This window comes from Pocillopora damicornis, chromosome 11 (genome assembly GCF_964200805.1).
Source record: "Pocillopora damicornis chromosome 11, jaPocDami1.2, whole genome shotgun sequence".
Lineage (NCBI taxonomy): Eukaryota > Metazoa > Cnidaria > Anthozoa > Scleractinia > Pocilloporidae > Pocillopora > Pocillopora damicornis.
This window is the reverse complement of record NC_142680.1, coordinates 7,401,751-7,423,317: the sequence shown is the minus strand read 5'-3', so window position 1 is coordinate 7,423,317 and position 21,567 is coordinate 7,401,751. Positions and strand designations below refer to the sequence as shown.

At 37.3% G+C, this 21,567-nt stretch overlaps 5 protein-coding genes across 10 annotated transcripts; 2 read left to right on the top strand and 3 right to left on the bottom strand.

Moving 5' to 3' along the window:
• Nucleotides 1–400: 400 nt before the first annotated feature.
• On the top strand, nt 401–5,693 carry LOC113673247 (uncharacterized). 3 transcript variants are annotated; one of them, XM_027189631.2, is made up of 2 exons: nt 401–791; nt 3,614–5,693. In XM_027189631.2, exon 2 carries the CDS (start codon nt 3,634–3,636, stop codon nt 4,534–4,536), a length of 903 nt encoding a protein of 300 aa, XP_027045432.2. In that variant the 5' UTR covers nt 401–791; nt 3,614–3,633; the 3' UTR covers nt 4,537–5,693. The 3 variants fall into 3 exon arrangements, with proteins under 3 accessions (XP_027045432.2, XP_027045434.2, XP_027045433.2); XM_027189633.2 differs by lacking the exon at nt 401–791 and adding an exon at nt 1,836–2,100; XM_027189632.2 differs by lacking the exon at nt 401–791 and adding an exon at nt 2,416–2,801.
• Nucleotides 5,694–6,571: 878 nt separating this feature from the next.
• LOC113673242 (ribitol-5-phosphate transferase FKTN) lies at nt 6,572–12,534 on the bottom strand. The gene is made up of 8 exons (XM_027189629.2): nt 12,358–12,534; nt 12,125–12,199; nt 10,694–10,903; nt 10,127–10,374; nt 8,952–9,214; nt 8,059–8,192; nt 7,564–7,694; nt 6,572–6,874 (listed from the first exon to the last, which is right to left on the bottom strand). Exons 1-8 carry the CDS (start codon nt 12,472–12,474, stop codon nt 6,661–6,663), a joined length of 1,392 nt encoding a protein of 463 aa, XP_027045430.2. The 5' UTR covers nt 12,475–12,534; the 3' UTR covers nt 6,572–6,660.
• On the top strand, nt 12,482–14,778 carry LOC113673224 (protein FAM151B). Of its 3 annotated transcripts, none has more exons than XM_089187536.1 (2): nt 12,482–12,705; nt 13,304–14,778. In XM_089187536.1, exons 1-2 carry the CDS (start codon nt 12,607–12,609, stop codon nt 14,156–14,158), a joined length of 954 nt encoding a protein of 317 aa, XP_089043662.1. In that variant the 5' UTR covers nt 12,482–12,606; the 3' UTR covers nt 14,159–14,778. The 3 variants fall into 3 exon arrangements, with proteins under 3 accessions (XP_089043662.1, XP_089043663.1, XP_089043664.1); XM_089187537.1 differs by having other exon boundaries at nt 12,544–12,634; XM_089187538.1 differs by having other exon boundaries at nt 12,603–12,743.
• LOC113673248 (uncharacterized) lies at nt 14,314–20,718 on the bottom strand. Of its 2 annotated transcripts, XM_089187535.1 has the most exons (4): nt 20,582–20,718; nt 19,411–19,471; nt 18,670–18,725; nt 14,314–17,506 (listed from the first exon to the last, which is right to left on the bottom strand). In XM_089187535.1, the coding sequence occupies exon 4, from the start codon at nt 16,747–16,749 to the stop codon at nt 15,415–15,417; it is 1,335 nt and encodes a 444-aa protein (XP_089043661.1). In that variant the 5' UTR covers nt 16,750–17,506; nt 18,670–18,725; nt 19,411–19,471; nt 20,582–20,718; the 3' UTR covers nt 14,314–15,414. The 2 variants fall into 2 exon arrangements, with proteins under 2 accessions (XP_089043661.1, XP_089043660.1); XM_089187534.1 differs by lacking the exon at nt 20,582–20,718 and having other exon boundaries at nt 18,670–19,803.
• LOC149037262 (uncharacterized) lies at nt 20,074–21,402 on the bottom strand. The gene has a single exon (XM_089188419.1). The coding sequence runs from the start codon at nt 21,400–21,402 to the stop codon at nt 20,074–20,076; it is 1,329 nt and encodes a 442-aa protein (XP_089044545.1).
• Nucleotides 21,403–21,567: the final 165 nt, after the last annotated feature.

Below are 21,567 nucleotides of genomic sequence, written 5' to 3'. Positions count from 1 at the left end.
AAAACGGAAGTTGTGAAGAATACAAACGGCTGAACTCACTTCCTTTCAGAAGTTTGAAAAGTAAGATTGAAGCTCTAAACTGAAACTTCGATCAAAAGAAGTAACGATGAAAAACAGATAATGAATAATCTAGGGCGCCATGCTCCGGTTCCTTATACAAGATCTCCGCTGGTGTATGCCCTCCCTTCTCACAATGTAGACTGTTCTATTTCATTCCGAAACCTGACGCGTTCAGACCAAAATTAAAGTGTTTCCGATTTTTGCAGAAAAAGATGATTTTAATCTGATCAATAAAAAACAGAAAGGTAATCGAAAGGAGTACAGGTGAAGAACAGAGTTTCTGTGATAGCAGATAGCAACGTTACGCAAGCTCCTCCCGACTGTACGGGTCATTGAATGTAACACCAACTTAATTATGTTAAACAAGACTAGTGAAAAATTAATTCATCAGCACTCAGCTACAGTATAGTTTTTTATTAGGGTGCCTACAAACTAAAATGTTGTGTGTGCGCTAGCAAACTTGGATGCTGTACTGAGAGATAAAACAGGCATTAATTATATCCGACGTTTCAGTAATACGTCCAATCCCGTAACTACCTCGTCAGATCAGAGAGCGCAAGTGTGCATCATGTGATAATCAAAACAAAAACACACCTCAGAAGATCGACGCTTTTGTTTCGGCCATGACCTCGTGCTTGCATCTGTTCTCTTATTGTTACAACTCATCAAAGGCTGGCTGAATCTACGAAGTCAAGCTTTTATTTTTTCGTTTCTCTTCGAGAAAAATCAAGGTAAGATTTATTTCAATGAGCGTAAGAAAGTCATCCATGACGTATTTTAAAGGGATGCAGTGTTTTAGGGGAACAGATCCAGGCAGAATTTCTCTATGAGTGAAATAAATTAGTTTTGATATCGAAGGCAAAAATTGACGCGATTTAAAGACGGGAATCAAATCGTTGTAAATTTGGCTTTATATAACTTAAATGAATAGTCTTTCCACCGCTAAAATTAGGCGTGGTGTATGTTAGGGTATCACTTATGTTCCGTGACCAGTTTGAAGCCTCTGGATGGGTTATTACCGTAGATGGACACGCTATCATAAATACAGCATTACTACATGAGCTCTGGTGTACTTCGCATGGAACATCTGCCGACATCATTCGTTTATTTTGCCATTTTTATCGCAACTTCTGCTAAGAGGCACAACTTTTTAACAGTGATATGAATCAAAAATGACCATAAATGAGATAAATAAGAGGCTTCTCCGCAATTTCTTGATTAGTATTTCACTGTTCAAAACTTTCTTTGTTTGGTGTGACCACGCTGTTTTACTTGCATTGAAAACAGTGAGAAAGCATAGTTCCTTGTAAGGCTATTTTTTGAAAAGCAACATATATCAAGCTCGGTTTTAAAAGACCTAAAACAACGATGAGCAAAAATTTTTTACGGTCTTCAACACGATTCGGTAACGCGAAGGATATTAGAACAACCGCAGTGAAAATAACTGAAATATTGAAAATAATTGTCACTCTTGTAATTGATGTAAGTGTTAAAAGATCCAAAACGTTCGATAAAAACAGTTGTATGGCTCTAGGATTTGCCATATAATGAACATATAACTAAGTGTCTGTGTATGTCGATGTATTCCGCGAAAAACCCTCTTGAACTGAATTCTGAAATGGGTCCAAATAATAATAGTGAATACTCGTTTAAAAATCCGGAATATTTCAACCACATAACAGGTGTTAACTTCATTTAGAGACTGGTCATTATTTATCACCTGAGTGGGAGGGGGGGATATTTATCGCCTGAGTGGGAGGGAGGGGGGGAGAGAAGGTTGGAAGATTTTACTTGTGTCAATGCGAAATTTACCTGATTACCCCCAAAAAGTTCTGTAATGTTCTTATGACCCCCCTTCCACTGGCATTTTATCAGGGCTGTCAATTTTCGTCAGTCTCACCTTTCTACTCTGTTAGTGACGACTGACTCCCATTCCGTTCCCCCTGAAAACCACGTGATCCCACCAAAATCCTCCAACATTTATGCGCGTGCGCATCACCGTAGACAAAACTATCAACGTGAATGGACTTTGTCTGTTTAGTAAGTATCTTGATATGTGTTTTATTACAATTATCTGAAATAACACGATTGGTCGATAGAAAATTCATGTGTGCAAAAGAAGCACAAGTAATCACTAATGCGTAATTTTGGTTGAAATCCTGGCGGACTTATTACTTACGAAAATGAAAATTTAAATGAATAATTAATTTGCGACAATAGTTACTAGATGTTCGATTTGAATCTACTTCAGTAAAGAGGTTATTCATGAAAAGGTTATTAACTTTCTCGCCGTATTAGGCGTAGAAGAGAGGTAGGGGTAGGGGTAGGGGTAGGGGTAAGAGTTCTTCCACACGAGGATTCATTTCGGTGAGTTTGTGGGATGGAGGGGTTCCAGGCATAAAATTTCGCTAACGTAGCATAAAAATTGATTTGGAAAAATAATCAGTCTCTTCGTCGTTTCACAAGTTATTTCATCAATATTGTGCTAGGTAAAGATAATATAATAGTCTCTTGGCTTGGCTAAGTGCTTTCGTATACATAGTTACAAATAAAGCACAGACATACTGGATGCCGTTAGAATGGGAAAGAGGTTTCCGTGTGCAAGTGAAATTGAGAAGAAACGTGTTTGGCGCGATTTACCATAGCATATATGCCAACTCTCCCGGATTATCCGGGAGTCTTCCGGATAAAGAGCCAATCTCCCGCTCTCCCGTACGGGTGACCAAAACTCCCGGATAAAAGTAAGTTTCGATCAGTTGCCCACAAAAAACTAAGATTTGAGCTCCATATGTTCCAAAATTAAAAAATGATCTAGATTCTTATGCTTGTATTACGGTTTCTGGCCTCATTTTCTTGCGTGATGCACGTTGTTTGTTGCAAACAAAAAGAAGAGAGTTTCTTCTTTGTTACTCCTATATAAGCGAGTCTGATTGGATGAGTATTTAACCAACTGAAGTCCCTGACAGATAGATCCAAGTTTTTCCCGCGAAATCGATCGGTGGGGGGGGGGGGGGGGGGGGGTAAGGGGTCCAAATCAAGAAAGAAATTTTCTAGGGGGTGGTCACATTGGCGAATTCGGTCGGGGGGGGGGTGCTGGTCCGAAAAAAAAATCTTCAGATTTGAGATCTCCAGAGGTTGGCATCTCTGCCATAGATCACAACCCTCATTAAAATGCTCCGCCTCTTCTACTATAAAATGGCTTTCAGACTTAAATTTTGGACCACAGCTTTGTCAATTCTCAATAGAAAAGAGCAAAACAAGATGAAAACGCCCACAATGCGTTTTCGTTAGTCGGTCTTAGTAAACACCAATCAGAATGCAAGCTCCAGATACCATACCATTTTTATCTCTACAATTAAATAAGAGTATGCGCAATTATGGCATTGGCCTAGTTTTGAGATTCCTGAGAGTGGCCTATCACGTCTACAATGATAGGTTTCAAATTGCTGAGAATTCGAAAATGGACGCCGCCATTTTGAATCTTGCTGAGCAACCCGGCCGCTTACTTGTGGAGTTATTGTATTTAATAATTTTTTTTCATGATCTCTTCCAGGTTGAGATAATTAAACACTGATGGGCGAGGCAAAAGACGTAGTGAAGTTGGAATGGGGGATGGAAGGTTGGAAGGACAAGACTAAGGCTATGAAAGAGGAGATAAAACGTCAAAGTGAAGCGAACGAACTGTTCTTTGTGAAAAATGCCAAGCAACTTGACCTGTCCAACTTTCTGGAGGAAAGCACCAACAAGTACACATTTGCAATTATGGGAATGAGTGGAGCAGCCATTGTAAATCTTCTTCGCACGATCATCATGGAGTACCGCGAAATAGACAGTGGTCCTTACTACTTCAAGTTTGCGGCTGATAAAAAGTTTAAGGTGGAGCTCATGCCCACAGCACTCTATCCTGGACATGGGCTGATTAAAGTCGTTGGCAGATTGAAGTATTACTCTTACCATGAAATGTGCGCGTTACTGGCTAAGAGTGGCGTGACAAGCAAAGGGCTTGGTGACATGACGCATAAACTGAATACCAAAGGCATGAAGTCTGCGTTATTTAATGCGGTTAGTCCCATGAACGAACTCCACTTTATGCTACTCTTTGAGATCGCACGGAGACTGGTGCGGGATTCAAACGGGAAGCCAGTGTCGACAGATCCCGTGCTCGATCTGCTTCCCTCGGGCGTAATCATTGGTCGAATCATCGAGCTTTTACGCGTGGAGAAAGACGTCGTACTGAGTTACGACAAAGTCTTCGGTGATCAGCAGCCTCTCAATTGGATAACGGAGAACAACACTATACTCAAACGCCAGAAAATGACTGCCATTAATAAAATGTTCTTTGAAAAATTTATCGAGGGTCAGCAAGACGAAGTCCCGTTTATTCGGAGGTTTCTGGAGGAGAATAAGAACGGTTACATTATCAAAACTTTGAAGGGGTACCTTGACGATTTAAAAGAAGTATTTGGCGAAATGTGATGTATCACGGATGAATTCTAACATGTCGCACCCAGATCTCTCTCTATTTAGGGAAAGTGGGGTGCCTGTGTGAAAAGTAGAAACTGGGTACGATGTTAACTTGAACTACAAAAACATATCATATTTTATTTAACATAGGAAGTTTACAAAAGCGCAAAAAATTTAGTATTTAAAATGAAAACATTACTTGTTTTTCTCTATGAACATTATTGAGCTAATTTGATGTTCCTCCGACAATGTTCCTCAAGGAGATATAAAATTACAGATTTACAGCACGTCTTGCTCGCTAAATTAAACAGGGACAAAAAAATACGTGTTTCTTCGGAAATAAACTTTTTTCAGATTTTTTTTGCATATGCGTAGTCAAACTAGTTTGCGTTATGTGTGAGTGTTACTGATAAGTAAGTGAGTCAGAAACTTACACACTCTTGAAGATTTTGTAAGTGCAGCCACAAGACTCCTTTTATCTGGGGACAACGGACGGAATCGAACACTTATCTAACAGTGAAGAGGCATAGGCATAATGTTACAACGAGGGAAGTCGTGTTCTGGCTGTGTCTTAGTAGAATTTGAGCCATTATCATTACTTATTTGCACCATGAAATACTATCATTTTCATATGGGAGTTGAGGAAGAGAGAGGTACATAACGTCAATGCCTCTCTCCTTCACTTTCCCACGCCTTAGTTACACCATTTTCTATCATGATTCTCCTTGCAGGCCCGGCAGGAGTTTTAATTTTACCTTGGTGATTGATATTTCTAAATCTTTTACTAGCTTAAGTCTCCCTCATTATCATAACTTTATTTACAACTGAAAATCATTTTTTATTTGTTAGCGGTTGGTGGCTGTCAGCCTTCGTGAAAGTTGGTTCCGCAGGGATTTACACTTTTGTAACTTTGACGCGATCAAGATTCAAGTACTATCTAGGTTTGAATGCAGGTTTCTCGATTGAAATAGAAAAATTGAAATTAGAAATCCTTACGAAACGAACCATGCGTAAAGGTTCTCAGCAAGTTATCGAAGGTGCAAAGGTTACCACTGAATACAATGTTGAAAGAGTATATTTATACGAAATTCTTGTCGCCATCATTTCGTAGCTGGTTTACCTTTTACTTTCAATTAAGAGTAAGAATAAAAGAAGAATCCAATATATTATTTTTTTTCGTGTATTTCTTTGTTTTATCAGGAGCGATCTTAACCTTTCAACCCCTACGAGTGACTAGCATCTAATTTCTCCCAAAATGTCACCCACACATTTTAAAAGGTTGTGAGAATAAGAGAACATAATTACTGAAAGAGCTACTGATTGTTAATCAAATTCTCCTGCTCTGCACCCTGGAAAATGCATTGAGAACGGTAAAGAGAGTCTGCGTATTGATGTTAGGGTGCAAATAGTGACTCTGACTGTCATAAAGTCAAAAAAGGCAGCCAATGAAAGAACCAATAAGAAGGAAAGTAAGCAGAGGATGGTCAAATAATAGCTTCGTGTGCCGTAAAACACAACTGGTGTCACGTTTGCTGCACGATCGGCCTCTAAATGAATGCGAGTGTGGCGCGAAATTCTGAACCAATCATAGAGCCTACCAATTCAAAACCAAAGCGATCTTATGAGATATCTCTCGCACTTTCGACATATGATTGAATATTTGAGGTAAATGTGATTTCCGTATACAGTGTATAGTTTATAAAGTGAGATTCCTTGCATTAGCCTTTCAGACGAACGAGAGTTGTTGGTTTACTTTCATCTTATGAGCATACCAACAGTATCTCAGCAATTTGGGTAAACATTGATAACAAGTGATGACATTATTGTTTCAGTTGTGTTATGTGTGTTTGTTTTCACTTTGGTTTTGTGTATAATACTTTTCCTTTTTTAGTTTGCTGTCTTTTTCTGTTTCGTTTTGTTCTATATGTGTTCTTAATTTTTACTAAAATTTAATTTTGCAAGGGAAAATGAAGGACCCTAACTACGACCAAACCAATTTCTTTTTATGGAGAACTAGTGTTTTTGATCCAATAGTCATGCAGCTCTGTTTAAAACAATCAGATGTTGTGTTTTTTTTATTATAAATTATCGACGGAAATACAAAAAATGACTCATAAATATTTCCCCATCGAAGTCTCAAAACAGTTGAATTACTTCATCCCAGTCCTTCTCGTCCCACTGACCATTCTCTCGCACATTCGGCGGGCTTTCCTTCCAGTTCCATTCTTTGATTGGAATCTGCCAATTCCTGCCGTAGTTTGCCATGATATAAGATTCTGTTTCACAAGGAATTCGCACCTTCATTAAGAGAAACTCTGTCCAACAAAGAGTAAATTTTGGAAAGATGTACCTTTGGGCGAAATGAAGTAAAAAGAAATAAATTACTTTTCACGTCTGCCTGTTATATACAAATTATTTGCGAGGTGAATATTATTCAACGGAATACCTATTGTAGTTGCATTTTCCCTAGCTTCTCCTTTATGTCAAAGCCACATTTCATATTTGCAAATGTGAAATTTCGCTCAGATGTAGCAGAGTGCGAAAAAAACTTTGCAACCCGCACTAAGCGCGAGAAAACGAGAGACAATCACTCGAATCCTGGGAAGCCATGGAAACTTTCATTTTTAAAGGTAAGCTTATTTCATCATCCCTGCTTGCAATACTCACATGAACACCCATAGTTTTATACTGAGAATATGCCTAAGAAAAAAAGCTCTGCTCAAATTCACCTTGTCCTAAATCTAAATCCGTTGTTTCCATCAGAATCGATTTCCGTCAATGTTGTTGCAGTTCAAGGCACCAGGTAAGCGCGTCTTGCTTTGTGCTACATTTTTTTAAACTTCATCTTTATTGATCCTTATTTAAAATTATTCTTCCCTTCAATTTCTTCCCAAAACTAAAACTATCGGCTATCAAACCTGAAAACTCATAAAATTTCAGGGCTCAAATTAGGCTGGCAAAAATTTATCCACCGCGGGCAAATAAACCAGACTTCGTATTTACAAAGTGGATTTAGTAGCCATCTTACGGATAACTTACTTGAATTTTTTCCCCGTTTTAGCCTGTGTTCCACCATTCCACATGTATTCCTTTTCTTCGTAGAAAAAGAAAATATCTAACTTCACATAATCCTCTTCTGTTCTAAAGGATAACTCAAAGCTATCGTCTATCTAAACAGAACAGAGGAAGAATGGGTAAGTTAAATAAAAAATACAAAAAAAAAAAAAAAAAAAACAAATTGAAGTCTATGTTGTATAAAAATACGGTTTACCGACAGCGCTTCAGGCATTTCACTAGCCTGGAAATCCAGAGCACCTTTATCTCATAAAATAATGAGGCAAATAAAAATCTCTGCCTCTTAAGCGTAATTCAAGAACACATTTGTAAAGATGAATTCAAATTGTAACACGTAAAAACAAGCATTATTTTGCCACTGAAGACAAAATGAGTAATGTCGAAACATGTTTTGTAAACTAGAAAATCTTGTTTGTTTCATGTGAACCCTTGAGAAAGTCAAACTAAAGTAAAGCTTACCCGGCCGAATCTGTGTTTTAAAAGCAGTCCACTTTTTTCAAATTCAGCTATAAGAAGTGAATTATAGTCCTTGATCCAAATACCAAGGTCAACATCTTTACTATGGGGAATAATATCACACTGCCTGAACCAACCTTAAGATTTGTGAGAAGAGAATACAAATATTTTGAAAAACATTGAGACAGTGCCTTTATTGACATGTTATAAAACATTAGTTGGAATACAAAAAGACAAAGTCCTTAACACTACATAAGAGAAGAATTAACCTACACATGCTGAGAGAACAAAATGTGCTGAATGGCACCAGAAATTATTCTGCAAAAAGTTTGGATGGATCCAAACAATAGCTGCTTCAAAAATTCACACAGAACTTTCTTCTTGAGCAAATTTTTTTTTTGAAAAGGCTGGAAAAGCCTCAGAATTTTTTGACAGACTGTATTTAATTGTTTGAATTAGTTAACCCTTAACTCCTATGAGTGACCAAGACAGAATTTCTCCTTACTATATCTATACCATATCATGCAGACGAGTGATAAGAATAAAGAAAAATATCAATTATGGGCTTGCTAATTGATCCAATACCAAATTCTCCAAACTAACATAATAAGAATCATTTGACAGACAGTAAGGAGAATTACTAATGAGATCTTGAGAGTTTAAGGGTTAATTCATAGGCTACAAAAGTAACAAACAGGACAAAGAAGGGAAGATTACTAAAGGAATAAATGTCAGAGAATGATACGTGTAGAAAATTGAAAGAAAGGCAGGGGAATGGGGAGTAAACAAGGGAGCAAGTTAAAAAAAAAAGTTTTAAGACTATAATTGAATGGGTCTGAAAATCTTTGCAGTTGAACTCATCTTGGTTTTGTTAAATCTCCCATGACTTTTCTTACCTAAACATGTTCCACTGCTAAGCCAAAATCTAACACCCAGGCGATCCAGAGTATCGATGGCCGTGGACAAAACTTCTAATGCTTTCTTTTTAAAAAGGACTGCATCCTGGGAAACATCTCTTCCATATTTGCCATAATATGCTTGAGCATTACTTAGATTACAACCTGTAAATTGTGACTGGCTAATCTCTGAGGTAAGCTTCTTTAGATCAGCAGGAATACTGATGGGTATTCCATCGATAACTTTTTCCTCAATGGGGAACCTTTCAAACATAAATTAGAGGTGTTAAAGTTAAAGGGTATACTATTAATGTGATTGTGTGGAAATATTATACCTGCAATTAAATAATGTCAGAAGAATGGTAGCTAACATAACTACATCATTTTTTCAGTGATTAGAGAAATTACCAGCCTTTGTTTGGTGTTGGGTTAGTTATATATGTACTTTTGTTATAATCACTTGCTATGTGAATGTGGATGAGGTTGATATGTACAACATAACCAATAACAGTTTTTTGTCTGGAACATGATAGGAAAGTAAACAGTTTTTTTTCTTTACTTGGTCAGGATTTAAAGGTCTTGGTAACATGCTCCTTCTCAAAATTTCTATAATACTCCTGTCCCCTCCTGACAAAAATAATACTTTTCTTTAATGTATTGAACAAGGTATAAAAAAAAATATCTTGTCTTCACCAGGGAGAAAAATATAAATAGTTTGCCTTAACTGGGTCTGGATTTATAGGTCTCCACTCAAAATTTCCATAATTCTCCCCTCCCCTCCAAGCAAAAATTACAGTTTTTTAATTCTTTCAATATATTGAACGAGCATAAAACTAAAAATTTCTTGTCTTCACCAGGGGGAAAAAATGCAAATAGTTTATAACTGAGTCAGGATTTAAAGGTCTAAAATCAAAATTTCCATAATACCAGCACTCCCCTCCCTGCCTTGCAACAATAACAGGTCTTTTTTTTTTTAATTGAACAAGGTGTAAAAACTAAAAATGTCTTGTCTTTACTTGCAAGAAAAATACAAATAGTTTGTCTTCATTGGGTCAGGATTTATAGGTCTCTTTGGTACACTCTTACTCAAAATTAAATTTATATTTAATACATTCTTTCCCTCCTTTCATATACCTTACACATCACACTTGCGGTAAGTTTCTACATCTGCTTACCTGGTATGAGCTGCAGGATATTTGAACAATGTAGCTGCAGTAATTCCTTGAATAGGTCCTCGCCACAAATAAGATTTCCTGTCATAAAATATGACCAGCTTTATAACTATGTCAGCCTTGGTAATATTACATGAAGATAAAATGGACTTGATACTCAAAAAATCTTTACTTGAATCAAACCATGGTTCTGGAACTTTATCACAGGCAGTAAGGAAACCTTGTGTGTGGAGGCCTGACATAAAACGGGACTGACAAAATAAAAAGAAATGAAAGGTCATGTAGATAAATGCAAGCACCTGATCAATTGGTTGCTTCCACAGTATACACCTACATGTAAATTCTTAACCCTTTAACTCCCATAGTGACCAAGACAGAATTTCTCTTTACAATATCAATACAACATCAACCAGATAAGTGATGAGAATAAAGACAGATATCAATTTGGGGATATTTAGTTGATCCAATACTAAATTCTCTGAACTAACATTGTGAGAATTGTATGATTGACAGTAAGAAGAATTACAAATTTGATCTGGGAGTTAAAGGGTTAAAAACTGACATACTCACTATTAATGTTGAAAGTGAATTCCTCTGTCTTTTTTCCCATTTTGAATTTATCACACCAAATACAAAATGTTCATGTCCACACAACAGCCTACATCCATCTTTTTTAGGCTGGATCACTTCAGATACTTGTGGGTCAAATAACAGTGGGTGAAATAAAAATAATGGAGCTCCATGTTTCTGTCCAACATCTGTGAATACCTCTAGTTGGTTCTGGAGAAAAAAGTTACATGGCTCTTTTATAGTCAATATCAGTATCCCTTGAAATCCAAAGATCTTAAAGGTATCTTTGCTTTAATGCTGGTAATCACATCTTACTGAGAATTGATTTCTGAGAAGTTGAAAAATCCACTGTTTCATAACTTTCTTAATCTTTAATCCTAACCTTCTATAGGCTTGACTAAGGATTGGTATCACAAGAAGTAGCTACAAGTGGGTATTAATCAATCCTCTGAGATCAAGAAACTTAAAGCATTGGCACTCCTTTTGGACAAAACTACAGTCCATGAAAGGCTGTCCCAAGTTTTTTTGTCAAGTTTCCCTCCAAAAAAAGCTCCTGGTTGAGTGCCAAGAGTTTCAGTTACATGTTCCATCTACAGGAGTAACATGTTCAAATCCATTTAATAACTGAGCCTTCTGTTGAATCATTCCGGGCTGGTTATTGAAACAAGTTTAGCTGTTGTTAACAAAACCACTGCCTTGACAATCACAATATAGCTTGACCATTTATCTGAAAATTTATTTTTGAGCACAGTGTCAAGAGGGTCAAAAGCTAACAGTGGAAGGAAATTTAGTCAATGAAATCATCCCTTTGTAGAGAAAGCCTGAGGCCCACTGATTATATAAAAGTGTGGTTTGGGTTAGATCTTGTTTAAATAGCTGGCCCTCTGAGTTTTAGCACTAATTGCTAACCTTGAAAGTTTATGGGAGAAAGTGAATATAACTGCCTGGCCTTTTATGTGGTTTATGGCAGTCTTCAGTTCCTCAGAAAAGTTTCTCATCACCTGTTTTTCTTTTACTTACTTCAAATTTGTAATACCACTTAAATTATCATTATATTTATATTGTTGTTGCTATCATTTATCTTTTTGCTTCCTCACCATCCCTTATTATTGATATCATTATTATTATCATTACTATCATTATCAAAGAATAGTGATTACAACAACAGTAATATAAAATGAATGCAAACATGTAAAAATCATTTAACTCATGAAGCCCTAAAAGTAACTAGCATCTACATGTAATTTCCCCAACAACATCACCCCTGAATCAAATATTAAGGTCACGAGAATAAACGAGATGATAACCAACTGAAGGACATCTTGATCGTTAAACAAATTCTCCTTGTCAGCACGTTAGGAAATGTATAGAGAGTAGTATGGAGGACGAGAATGGTGATGTTAGGGTGGAAAGGCTCATGTGTCAACATACCAGTACATCATTCTTCCGTCCACGATTGGAAAGAAGTCCCTGCAAGCTCTTTAACGCTTGAAATCTTGAAAGCAGCTGCGGGTGAAATTTAAAAATACTATGAGGACTAATGGCTATCTGACTTCAAAACTACCAGCACTTGCTAGTAACGCAGTTACTGCGACGGACATAACTCTGCTGACCTTTTTGTCGCACGAGTTGACATTTATTTTTAAATTAAAAAACGCGCTTACCGTACTATCGATTGCTTTTAGAGACAATAATTGTAGAAATAGAAAAGTCATAGAGATCATTAAAAGAAATACAAGTATTATCCATCGCTTAAGGTTAATTTGATCTCTCATCGGCATTGTCCATTACCCAGTATCATCCGCCATGTTTCTATTCCTCGGCCAAGTCTCTTCTCACTTTTTCCCAACAGTCTGGTAACTATCAACATGGCCGCTCTAGTCCAATAATGAAAAACACGACAAAGGAAGATAATGCGAAATGAAAAAGTTCTCTTTTTAGGTGTGGTATTATTTGTGTTTTTTCTATCGGTTCCGTTCGCCCGAAACGTATTGCAACCATCGGAAGATAAGGTCTAGTATACTTTTGTGGTACGCGAAAAGATATTGAGGTAGAGATGTGTAAACTTGTTCAACTTCAGGTAATTTAGCGTTAGCAATTGAGTTGAAACGTAAATTGACCTCCGTAAAGAGTAAAAAAGCTGACGTTTCGAGCGTTAGCCCTTCGATTAGAGGAATTGTGGATTGTGTGTGGGTTTATATGCATAAAGTGGAGCTACGCTATTGGTGGGAGTATGGTGACGAGAAAACAAGAATAAATTAGTGGAATGAAAAGCGCTCGTTGATACCGTGGGGATTAAGAGTACCGATTTGGAAGACAAATTTTTTTTCTAGTGTTTTTCGGAAAGTCGCCCACACCGAAGAAGGGCTAACGCTCAAAACGTCAGCTTTTTTACTCTTTGCGGTGGTCATCATACGTTTTCAACTCAGTTGTTAACACTAAATTACCTGCTATACTCTCCCACCGAAGCAGCACCATAGTTTCTTTAGAAACTTACCCTCTTTGTTCAACTTCAACCAGGCTGTAAACTTTATTTCGGTGATGTTTGATTGTGTTTGGATTTATGGATAAGATGTTTGACTAAAATTTGCTTGAATTTTCTTCATAAAGGTTGTTGAAGCAGGCCATTTGAAAACTGCAGTAGCAATTGATGACATGATTGGAACCACTCAAAACACTTCTGCAGTAAATGTTCTCAAGTTCTTTGATCTAACCGATGGTTTGGAATTGAGCTGGGCTCATGCGGTGAACAGTCAGTTAAAACTTAAGGAAGCCTTATCTGGAAAGAGTATGATGTTAGAGGCAGATATACTTCTATGCCCCGAAAATGGAACACCAATAATGGCACATCCACCCAACACTGACAGTGATCTTTCACTCACTCAGTTTCTGGAAAAAACTGTTGGTTCAAGTAAAGGTCTTAAGCTGGATTTTAAAGAAACAGCTGCAGTTGAACCTTCACTAAAAATTCTTACCGATCAGATCACAGAGCAGCATGGTGCAACTATTCCAATATGGCTTAATGCAGATATCCTTCATGGTCCCTGTCATACAGACTGTAATGATCCTGTTGATCCAAAAGTGTTTCTCTCTCTCTGTGCAAAATATTTCCCTTCAGTTACATTATCAGTTGGCTGGACTACAGGTAATCATATTTCTAAAGAAAATGGTGGTTATGATTGGCATCTCGTTTGGCCAATGAATGAGTTGCTCTCAAATTTGACTCAGCCAATCACTTTTCCAATAAGAGCCAATTTGATTGGTAATTCAATAGAGCAGTTAATATGGCTTCTTGGTCTCTCCGATGAGTACACCTTAACAATCTGGTCAGGAAACTTTGACACTCCAAACATGAAAGACCTTGCCACTCTGCGTAATAGAGTGTCTGACAAAACAAGGATCTTTTATGACCTGCCTTTAGATCAGGAAACAAAATTCAAGGAAGAACTAAAACATTACAGATAATTTTTAGGGGCTCTCATACTGATGTAAGAGGCTTCTTTTTAGCTCATATTTGAAGTAATGATGGTGATAATAATAACAGTAATAATAATGCATTTAATAATTGTAACTACTTGAAATGAATGAGAAACCAATTAAAATTCATAAAAGTGTGAAAATTTGCACTTCCTCTAGCTTTTAATATGAAGACATATCTTTTATAACTACTGTTTCCATCTCTTGATTTTAAATAACATGATGTACAAATACCTTTATTGCCTATTTAAATTGAGTTTGAAGTAATCAGTGTTAATTACTAGTAGTTGACTGCAGTTTTCTCTTAGAAATGATTACCCTACTGTTGTACTCTCCATTGTTGGAGACTTTGTGACATGTGTCAGATGATGAGTGTGAACATTATGTCAAGAGCTGGAAGCACTGCCTGTAGTGATTTTGGGACATTGATTGGTTTGCATGATCGATGCAACCTTGAATGACCTTTTAAATCAGTACTTAGTAACAACCAATCAGAATGTAGAGAATATAACATAAGAGAGTGATTTCTTACAAATTTTGCAGAGTAGCTTTTTACACACCCGTTGTAAATAAGTGAATAAGAGAGTGGAATAAAACAGTTTGATTGAGTTTGGTTGATTAGAATTCTATCCTTAGTAAATGGGGCAAAGTTTACAAAATCATCAGTTTGAAAACCTTTAGAAGACAGTGTCCTCTATAGCCCTCTTTGTATACAATTGCATCATATAAAGGTTACCTTCATTGGCACAGAATATCTAACTAAAAGGGAACCAAAAACGAAAAATTTGTTTGGGACTAATATATCTTTGTTGTGAGTGCATCCCTCGTCTAAATATTTTTTTTTTATCATTCCAATATTTAAGGAATGTTGATGTCCTGTAGATATTGTTCTACCAACCATTATGCTAAGGCACTATGACCTTAAAGCTTGTGCATGTACCATATAGAGCTTATGCATGCATATCTACCTTGCAAGTTGTTTACTTTGCAGGATTGGTACACTTTCAAGCAAAGCTGTTACTTCAAGATAGAGGTAGCAAACATAATGGATGGTCAAACAAATTTTCAGTTGCCTGTCAAACGTTTTTTTTCAATTTCTCAGAGTAATCATTTCCTAGACAAAACTGTGGTCAAGTAGCAGCAACTGGTGTATAGTTACCTTAGTTAAATGATGTCTAGAGTTCTCTTAGTATGTTTACCACCTATAAGTAAAAGATTCTAGGCAAAGTCACTATTGTTCATATCTAAACAAAACTATGAAACAGTGCCATCACAACAAGTGAAATTATTCCAAAATAACACCTCAAGGAGCTACAACCTGCCAACCCAGGCAGTGCAACTGCAAAGTGAACCTCCCTCACAAGAATTGCATCTGACAGTACTCCTGTGGTGATTAAGGCATAACCCCCAGCTGGCTCACTTTTTACATCCAAGGAAACAGTTGCTTTACTTTCATGGTTTTCCCTTGCAGTAATTTCACATTTGACAGTTCTCATTTCTGTATCAGTTGAATCTTCTGAGATTTTAAAGTTGAACTCACCCTTATCACTTTTTACTGATCCTTCCTTCATATCATTTTCAGCTATAGAGAGTCGAAAGTTGCCATCGCTGTGCAGCAATAACGAGACTACCTGACCTGAGAGTACAGCCTCACCAGTTTCATCTTTAACATGCAGTTTGATGGTAACACTTCCACTCTCTCTAGCTCCATCAAGCTTGATGAAGGAAACATTACCTGTAAATTCTGAGAATGCACCATTTGATACTTTGTACAGAGTCTTCTCAGAAACAACTGTTCCACCCTGTCCTGAAAACATTACACTGTTATGACCAACAAGAACATCTTGGCAATCCTTTGCAGCTGAAGCTTTCCATTCAAAAGCCTCTTTCTTTTTAACAATGTCACTGTTGGACTTTAGAGCATCTTTAAAGGACTCTTCCTGATCAGGTGGAAGGTCATAATAGATTCTTTTAAATGACACATTATTACGTAGAGCAACAAGGTCTAGAGGATCAAGCTTATCAGTTGTAGAAGACCAGATTGTCACTGTGAATTCTTTTGACAAGTCAAGTAACCACTGAAGCTGATCCCATGACCTTTGCACAAGATTAGCACGGAAAGGAAAGGTGATTGGCTGTGCAATCTGGGATACAAGTTTTCCCATTGGGAGAACTTGGGACCAGTTGTAGTAGTTTTTTGATGCTGTCATATTATTTCCTGTTGTCCAGCTAATAGAAAGGGTTGCATTGGGGTAGTAACTTTTGCACAGAGACAGGAACCTCTCATGGTCCACAGGAACACAAACTTCATCATAGCAAGGACCAGGTAGTATATCAGCATTCAACCAAATTGGGTTGGTGACCTGTTGCCCAGACGTTACATTTTTTATCATCTTTAAGGCAGGTTCCACTACTTGAATTGTCTTGAAGTCCAACTTGATTCCTTTGTTGAGTGAGGGGGTTGTTTTCTCCAGAAAAGTTTGCAAGGTTAAGTTGCTGTCTACAGCTGGGGGATGGGCCATCACAGGGGTTCCATCCACCATGTTGTTCCGCATCAAGACATCTGCCTCCAGCATCATTGTCTTGCCTGACAGCCCCTGTTCTAATAACTCAGGTGAGTTGACAGCATGTAATCATGTGACATCAATCGCATCAGTCACTTCAAAGAACTTCAAAATGTCATCTTGGGCATGATGAATCATCTTACAAGGCACACTTATTGCAAATGGGTAAATCACTCCTATAAAGTGAAAAAAGGAAGATAATTTAGTCACAGGACCTTGCCAGTACTCAAAGTAAATTCTCAAGTCTGTGTGACTTCATCTGATTGACTTCTTTATTTACAGCTCTCTCTGTGACTATCATTAGTTGTTCTTGGGGAGAGTTGATTGTGGTGTCTGTCATTTGGTTCATACAGATCTTAAGCTTTTCCCTTCTGTGTTCCTTTCCCAATTGGCTCAAACAATCACAATGTTTTTGTCACATAATACAGTAAAAAAAAAAACACAACACTTTATCTGATATTTCAATATTGTACCTTCATGTATCAATATCAACACTCTTTTTCCACAGGGAAAATTACATGATGTTGTGTGTCTTATCACGAATAATAAATAATAAAATCTGGGTCCATTTATTTAGCTCCTATCCTGTGAAGCTTCACTCCACTTAAATAGCCTTGATTCAATTGGTTGATGACATTGCTTCTTCTACAGACAACAAAGAAACAACTGTTCCAGTTTTTCTAGGTCTTGCTAAAAATTTTAAACCTTTTGACACTCTTGATCATTGTATCTTACTCCATAAACTAGATCACTATGCTTTAGGGGAGGTACTCTATTAACAAACAAGAAACAGTATTGTTCAGTTTGGTATAGCTATTGTATACAACAGGAAAAAAATGACATTTATAAGGTATCCTACAGTGATCAATATTTAGCCCACTTCTAGCCCAAGCCAAGTCCACTTCTCTTTAATATCTAATTAAATGACCTCCCAAATGCACATAATCTAGTAAAAACATTTCTCTGATGACTGGTCTTTTTTATTCACATGCTGATCCCAGACAGACCAAATATGTTACAAGTTGTTCACAATAATGAAGATATTGGACTGGCTTAAAGCCAAAAAATTATCCCTTAATATCGCAATAATAAATTATATTGATATTTTTCTCTTTTGCTCAACAATTTATATTATTATAAAACTTGATATTATACTGGTATTGGGCAGGTTGAGGTTACAAAGTTTCTCAGAATTTGAATCGATCAGCATCTCCTGCGGAAGTACGGTGTACACATATGTCATGTTACTAAAAAGATATCAAAGTATATTGGTCAGGAATTAGAAGAAAATCTGACTCACTTCTCTCTTTCTTCGAATCCTTTTTTATCTTCATAATATACCCTACATAAAGGATATGGTAAAATTTCCGCACAGCCCCATACTATTTTAAAACAAATCTGTTTTCCCAATGGCAATGTATTGTTTTAGTCATTGTTTTCTCTATTCAAGAACTGAATGCATAGTGAAGTATGGGGCTGTGCGGAAATTTTACCAAGGATATTACATGGCCGCTTGAAGATACGAAATTTCTCTTTGAGTGTCGAAAATTATTTCACGAGTGAGCAAAGCACCAATATCAAATTGACTGACTGCCGGGCATTTAGCCGCAGGGAATAAAATAATTGATTAAATAAATAAAAGAGCAGAATTCGAGCTACAACCAATTCGGCAGTGCGCTCTTCCGAATGCAGTCTCCTTTGTGATCAGAAAGTCAATCTTGAATTTCCTTGACCACAATAAGTTTAAAAAAGATCTTTGTCTTGGATTCAGTAGCTGTGCTGTTGCAAATTAAAGCCCTTAAGGACAAACTACATTGATGGACACGACACTTTGTTACTTAACATTCATGTAAGCTTAAAAGCTTCACATCTAGGAGATGAAAAAGTGAAAAATTAAAACCCCAACTTATATAACCACAACCTATTTTTTCTTACCAAGATATGTGGCAAGTAAGACGAAAATTGACGTCGCCATCCTCATCTTTGAGAACCTACAATAATTGAAGACGTTCAACTGTTTGAGTAAAATTAGGACTGGGCCGGACGATTCCTGAATCGCGTGACTTTGATTCGATTTTGTAGAGAAGTTTCTAAGGAAACTGTCATACTGTAGGTCCTCCCACCCCGCTCAAATTATTAGGGTGAAATTAGGATGGTTTTGCAAGAGGACGGGAACGTCATTTCAGAAAGGGAAAACGCACGGATAGTCTGGACACGACTCTATTTCGACTTCCGGTGTTTACGTTGCCGTCCTTCCCAAACAAGTTCAGGACGTCATTTCGCTGGTTTCACCGTCGCGATCAAAACGCCTGGGATTTGCGTAAATTTTGCGCTTAAAAACGAGATAATGCTGTTTGGAATTATATCAGGAATTATTTCAGAACTCATTTCCAGGATAACCTGGTCCTTTCCTTTGGTTTATTGGGTGTATTTTGGGAAAATTTACCGCTTCATTTATGCTGCATTCCCGAAAGGAAACAATCGTTGGCAAACGCCGGATCCAAGATTTTAGGGCTCAGTACACTTGTAATTGAGCAAGGCTTAAAAACAGCGAAAGGGCTGTTCTTTGAAAACTCTAAGAATGGGACGCTTTTAATTTTATCATGAATCAATTCATCAATAAATTAAACTTGCTTCATGTTGAAGTTTATCAAAATGAAATATCACGGCGCTTACCTACTGTATTATTCGATGTTATCTGTTGTTATTGTCGTTTTTACCATGATTGAAAACTTTTCTGCGAATTGAGGTCAGAGATGAAAAAAAATGAGAATAGCTCAAGTATGCACTTTTTTTATGTTTGAAATTTTTGATCAGCACTGGTGAAAACTAAGACAAGAAAGTCATGCTCTCGCTTCGAAATAAAATGACAATCAATTTGATTTCGGCACAGCTTTCTAAATCAATTAATTTGATTCAGTCTTGAACGACTTTATTCCTTTAAAAAAATTAAATTAAACAAAAACGAAAAAGAAGTAAAACAGGAACGGAGTCTTATTCCGAAGTCAAACCGTTTCGTTGGTGACTAGTTTGAGTTAATTTCATTTTTTCACGGATAAATAAGAACTCTCCTAAAAAACTCCATAATTGGGTCACTTAGTTTCTACATGGTTTCGCCATAACTCCTGATAATTCCGTTCAAAAAGCATTTCAACTTTAAGATGGTGGTGCTCAAAAGAGATGTACTGTCATAATCGAGAAGAATATTCTGTAAACAAGGGAAAAAACGACGACGATTACCAAATTATCCTTTACAAAATTATGAAGAAAAACGAGCAGTGCTGAAATATAGTAGCACGAAACGAAATGAAAGCGACACAAATCATAGAAAAAAACTATTTAGTGGGCTTCAAAATTTGATCGATGTTTTAGTCTTGCATAACTGGTTGTGAAACATGCAATAAAGATGTTTACGTTGGTTTGAACGGGTTTGCATTCATCTTCAAAGGTGTGGTACACTTCTACCATTTCTTCATTAGCTATTTCAATTCTGTGTACTACTTGTCTGTCATCAGTGATGATGTTGAAGAATTCTGACGGTTTGACACATGTGGTCACTTGGGTTTGGTTAGGGCGTTGCCCGAACTTTCCCCAGAAAGAATTCAGCATTAGTTTAGCGAGGGAACGTAGACCGGGGTTCTTTTCGACTTTGGCGGGGTCTAGTTCTATTCCTTCATGCGGTTTGTAGTCATCGAGATACTTTCTTTTCTTTCCTTCGGTGGTACATTCGGAAGGCCAACCAGAAGCTTGCTGTTTTAATTTTATGAAGGTTTTGATGTAAGGGGAAAACAGTTGTTGTGATTTTTGTTTAAAATGCCAAACTTCGTAAATGTACATGATGACGTACCTCTTTTCCACAGCTTTTTGTCGTTCCAGGGTTGTCCAGGTACCTGTGAGGCATCTTTCCTCGACAGAATGGGGACACTTGTCGCTTCTCTCTAGGAGTGCTTGTTTTATGTTTTGTTGCGCGCATGTTCTGCACAACGGGAAGAGTAGTTTTGATTCGTACCTCCATGATAGAACTGGATGGTATAGCTCATAGGGAGGTAGAATTTTGTATTTTATCAATCCATAGCATCTTGAGATGTCTGTTGTTCTTGGTTGGTCAATGAACTCGGGATGGCAGATGGGGTATTCGCATTCCAAATTTGCACATGGGTACAGTGATATTATGTCTCTATATTCGATCTTTTCATTTTCATTTTCTTCAACTTTGTGGTGAAGTTTAATGGCATTGGTTCGACCACCAAAGAAGGCTTCTCGGGGGTTGAGAGGGTGTACGATGTCGAGTTTATCGACGAACGCTTTCAGTTGAGGATCTGTGTTTTGCATTCCATTCCATTCGCATTCCCACATCTCCTTAACTCTGTAACCTAAGGCGGTTAGTTGCTGGATTTTCATTCTGGTTTTCTGCCGGACATCACGCATGATTTGATTCTGATGAATGGGGTGTCTCATGGTACGGTTTGGGAAGCAATCTAGACAGCCATGGTAAAAACATCCTTGAAACTCGTAGGCGGTACGTGTTTGTGCGTCGTAGCCGTCTACTAGTAATCTTTGAGTTCCATTTACTATTCTTCTTTCGCCTTTGTTTCTTGCATGGGCAATTCGAGGCAGATGGTTGGTTTTGTGGAGAAACAGTATGACCTCAACAGTTGTCTCTTCCATCCATGCAAGCTGGAATTATTTCAAGCCCTCTCTAACATGGAATGGTATGTGAAATGCCCCTTCTCTCGAGAGTGTGAAGTCTTTGCGCATAGAAATATGCAAAACGCTTACATGGGTGTTCTTAATAGAAAAGTACATGACACCTACAGGAAATTGAACGGAACC

Coding starts and splice junctions, on each gene's coding strand:
- LOC113673247 (XM_027189631.2), top strand. CDS start 3,634: ATGGGCGAGGCAAAAGACGTAGTGAAGTTGGAATGGGGGATGGAAGGT.
- LOC113673242 (XM_027189629.2), bottom strand. CDS start 12,474: ATGCCGATGAGAGATCAAATTAACCTTAAGCGATGGATAATACTTGTA. Junction 12,200..12,357: donor TAAAAGCAATCGATAGTACG/GTAAGCGCGTTT, acceptor TTTCACCCGCAG/CTGCTTTCAAGATTTCAAGC. Junction 6,875..7,563: donor AAAACGGGGAAAAAATTCAA/GTAAGTTATCCG, acceptor TTTCGCCCAAAG/GTACATCTTTCCAAAATTTA.
- LOC113673224 (XM_089187536.1), top strand. CDS start 12,607: ATGCGAAATGAAAAAGTTCTCTTTTTAGGTGTGGTATTATTTGTGTTT. Junction 12,706..13,303: donor TGCAACCATCGGAAGATAAG/GTCTAGTATACT, acceptor TTCTTCATAAAG/GTTGTTGAAGCAGGCCATTT.
- LOC113673248 (XM_089187535.1), bottom strand. CDS start 16,749: ATGATGCTGGAGGCAGATGTCTTGATGCGGAACAACATGGTGGATGGA.
- LOC149037262 (XM_089188419.1), bottom strand. CDS start 21,402: ATGGAAGAGACAACTGTTGAGGTCATACTGTTTCTCCACAAAACCAAC.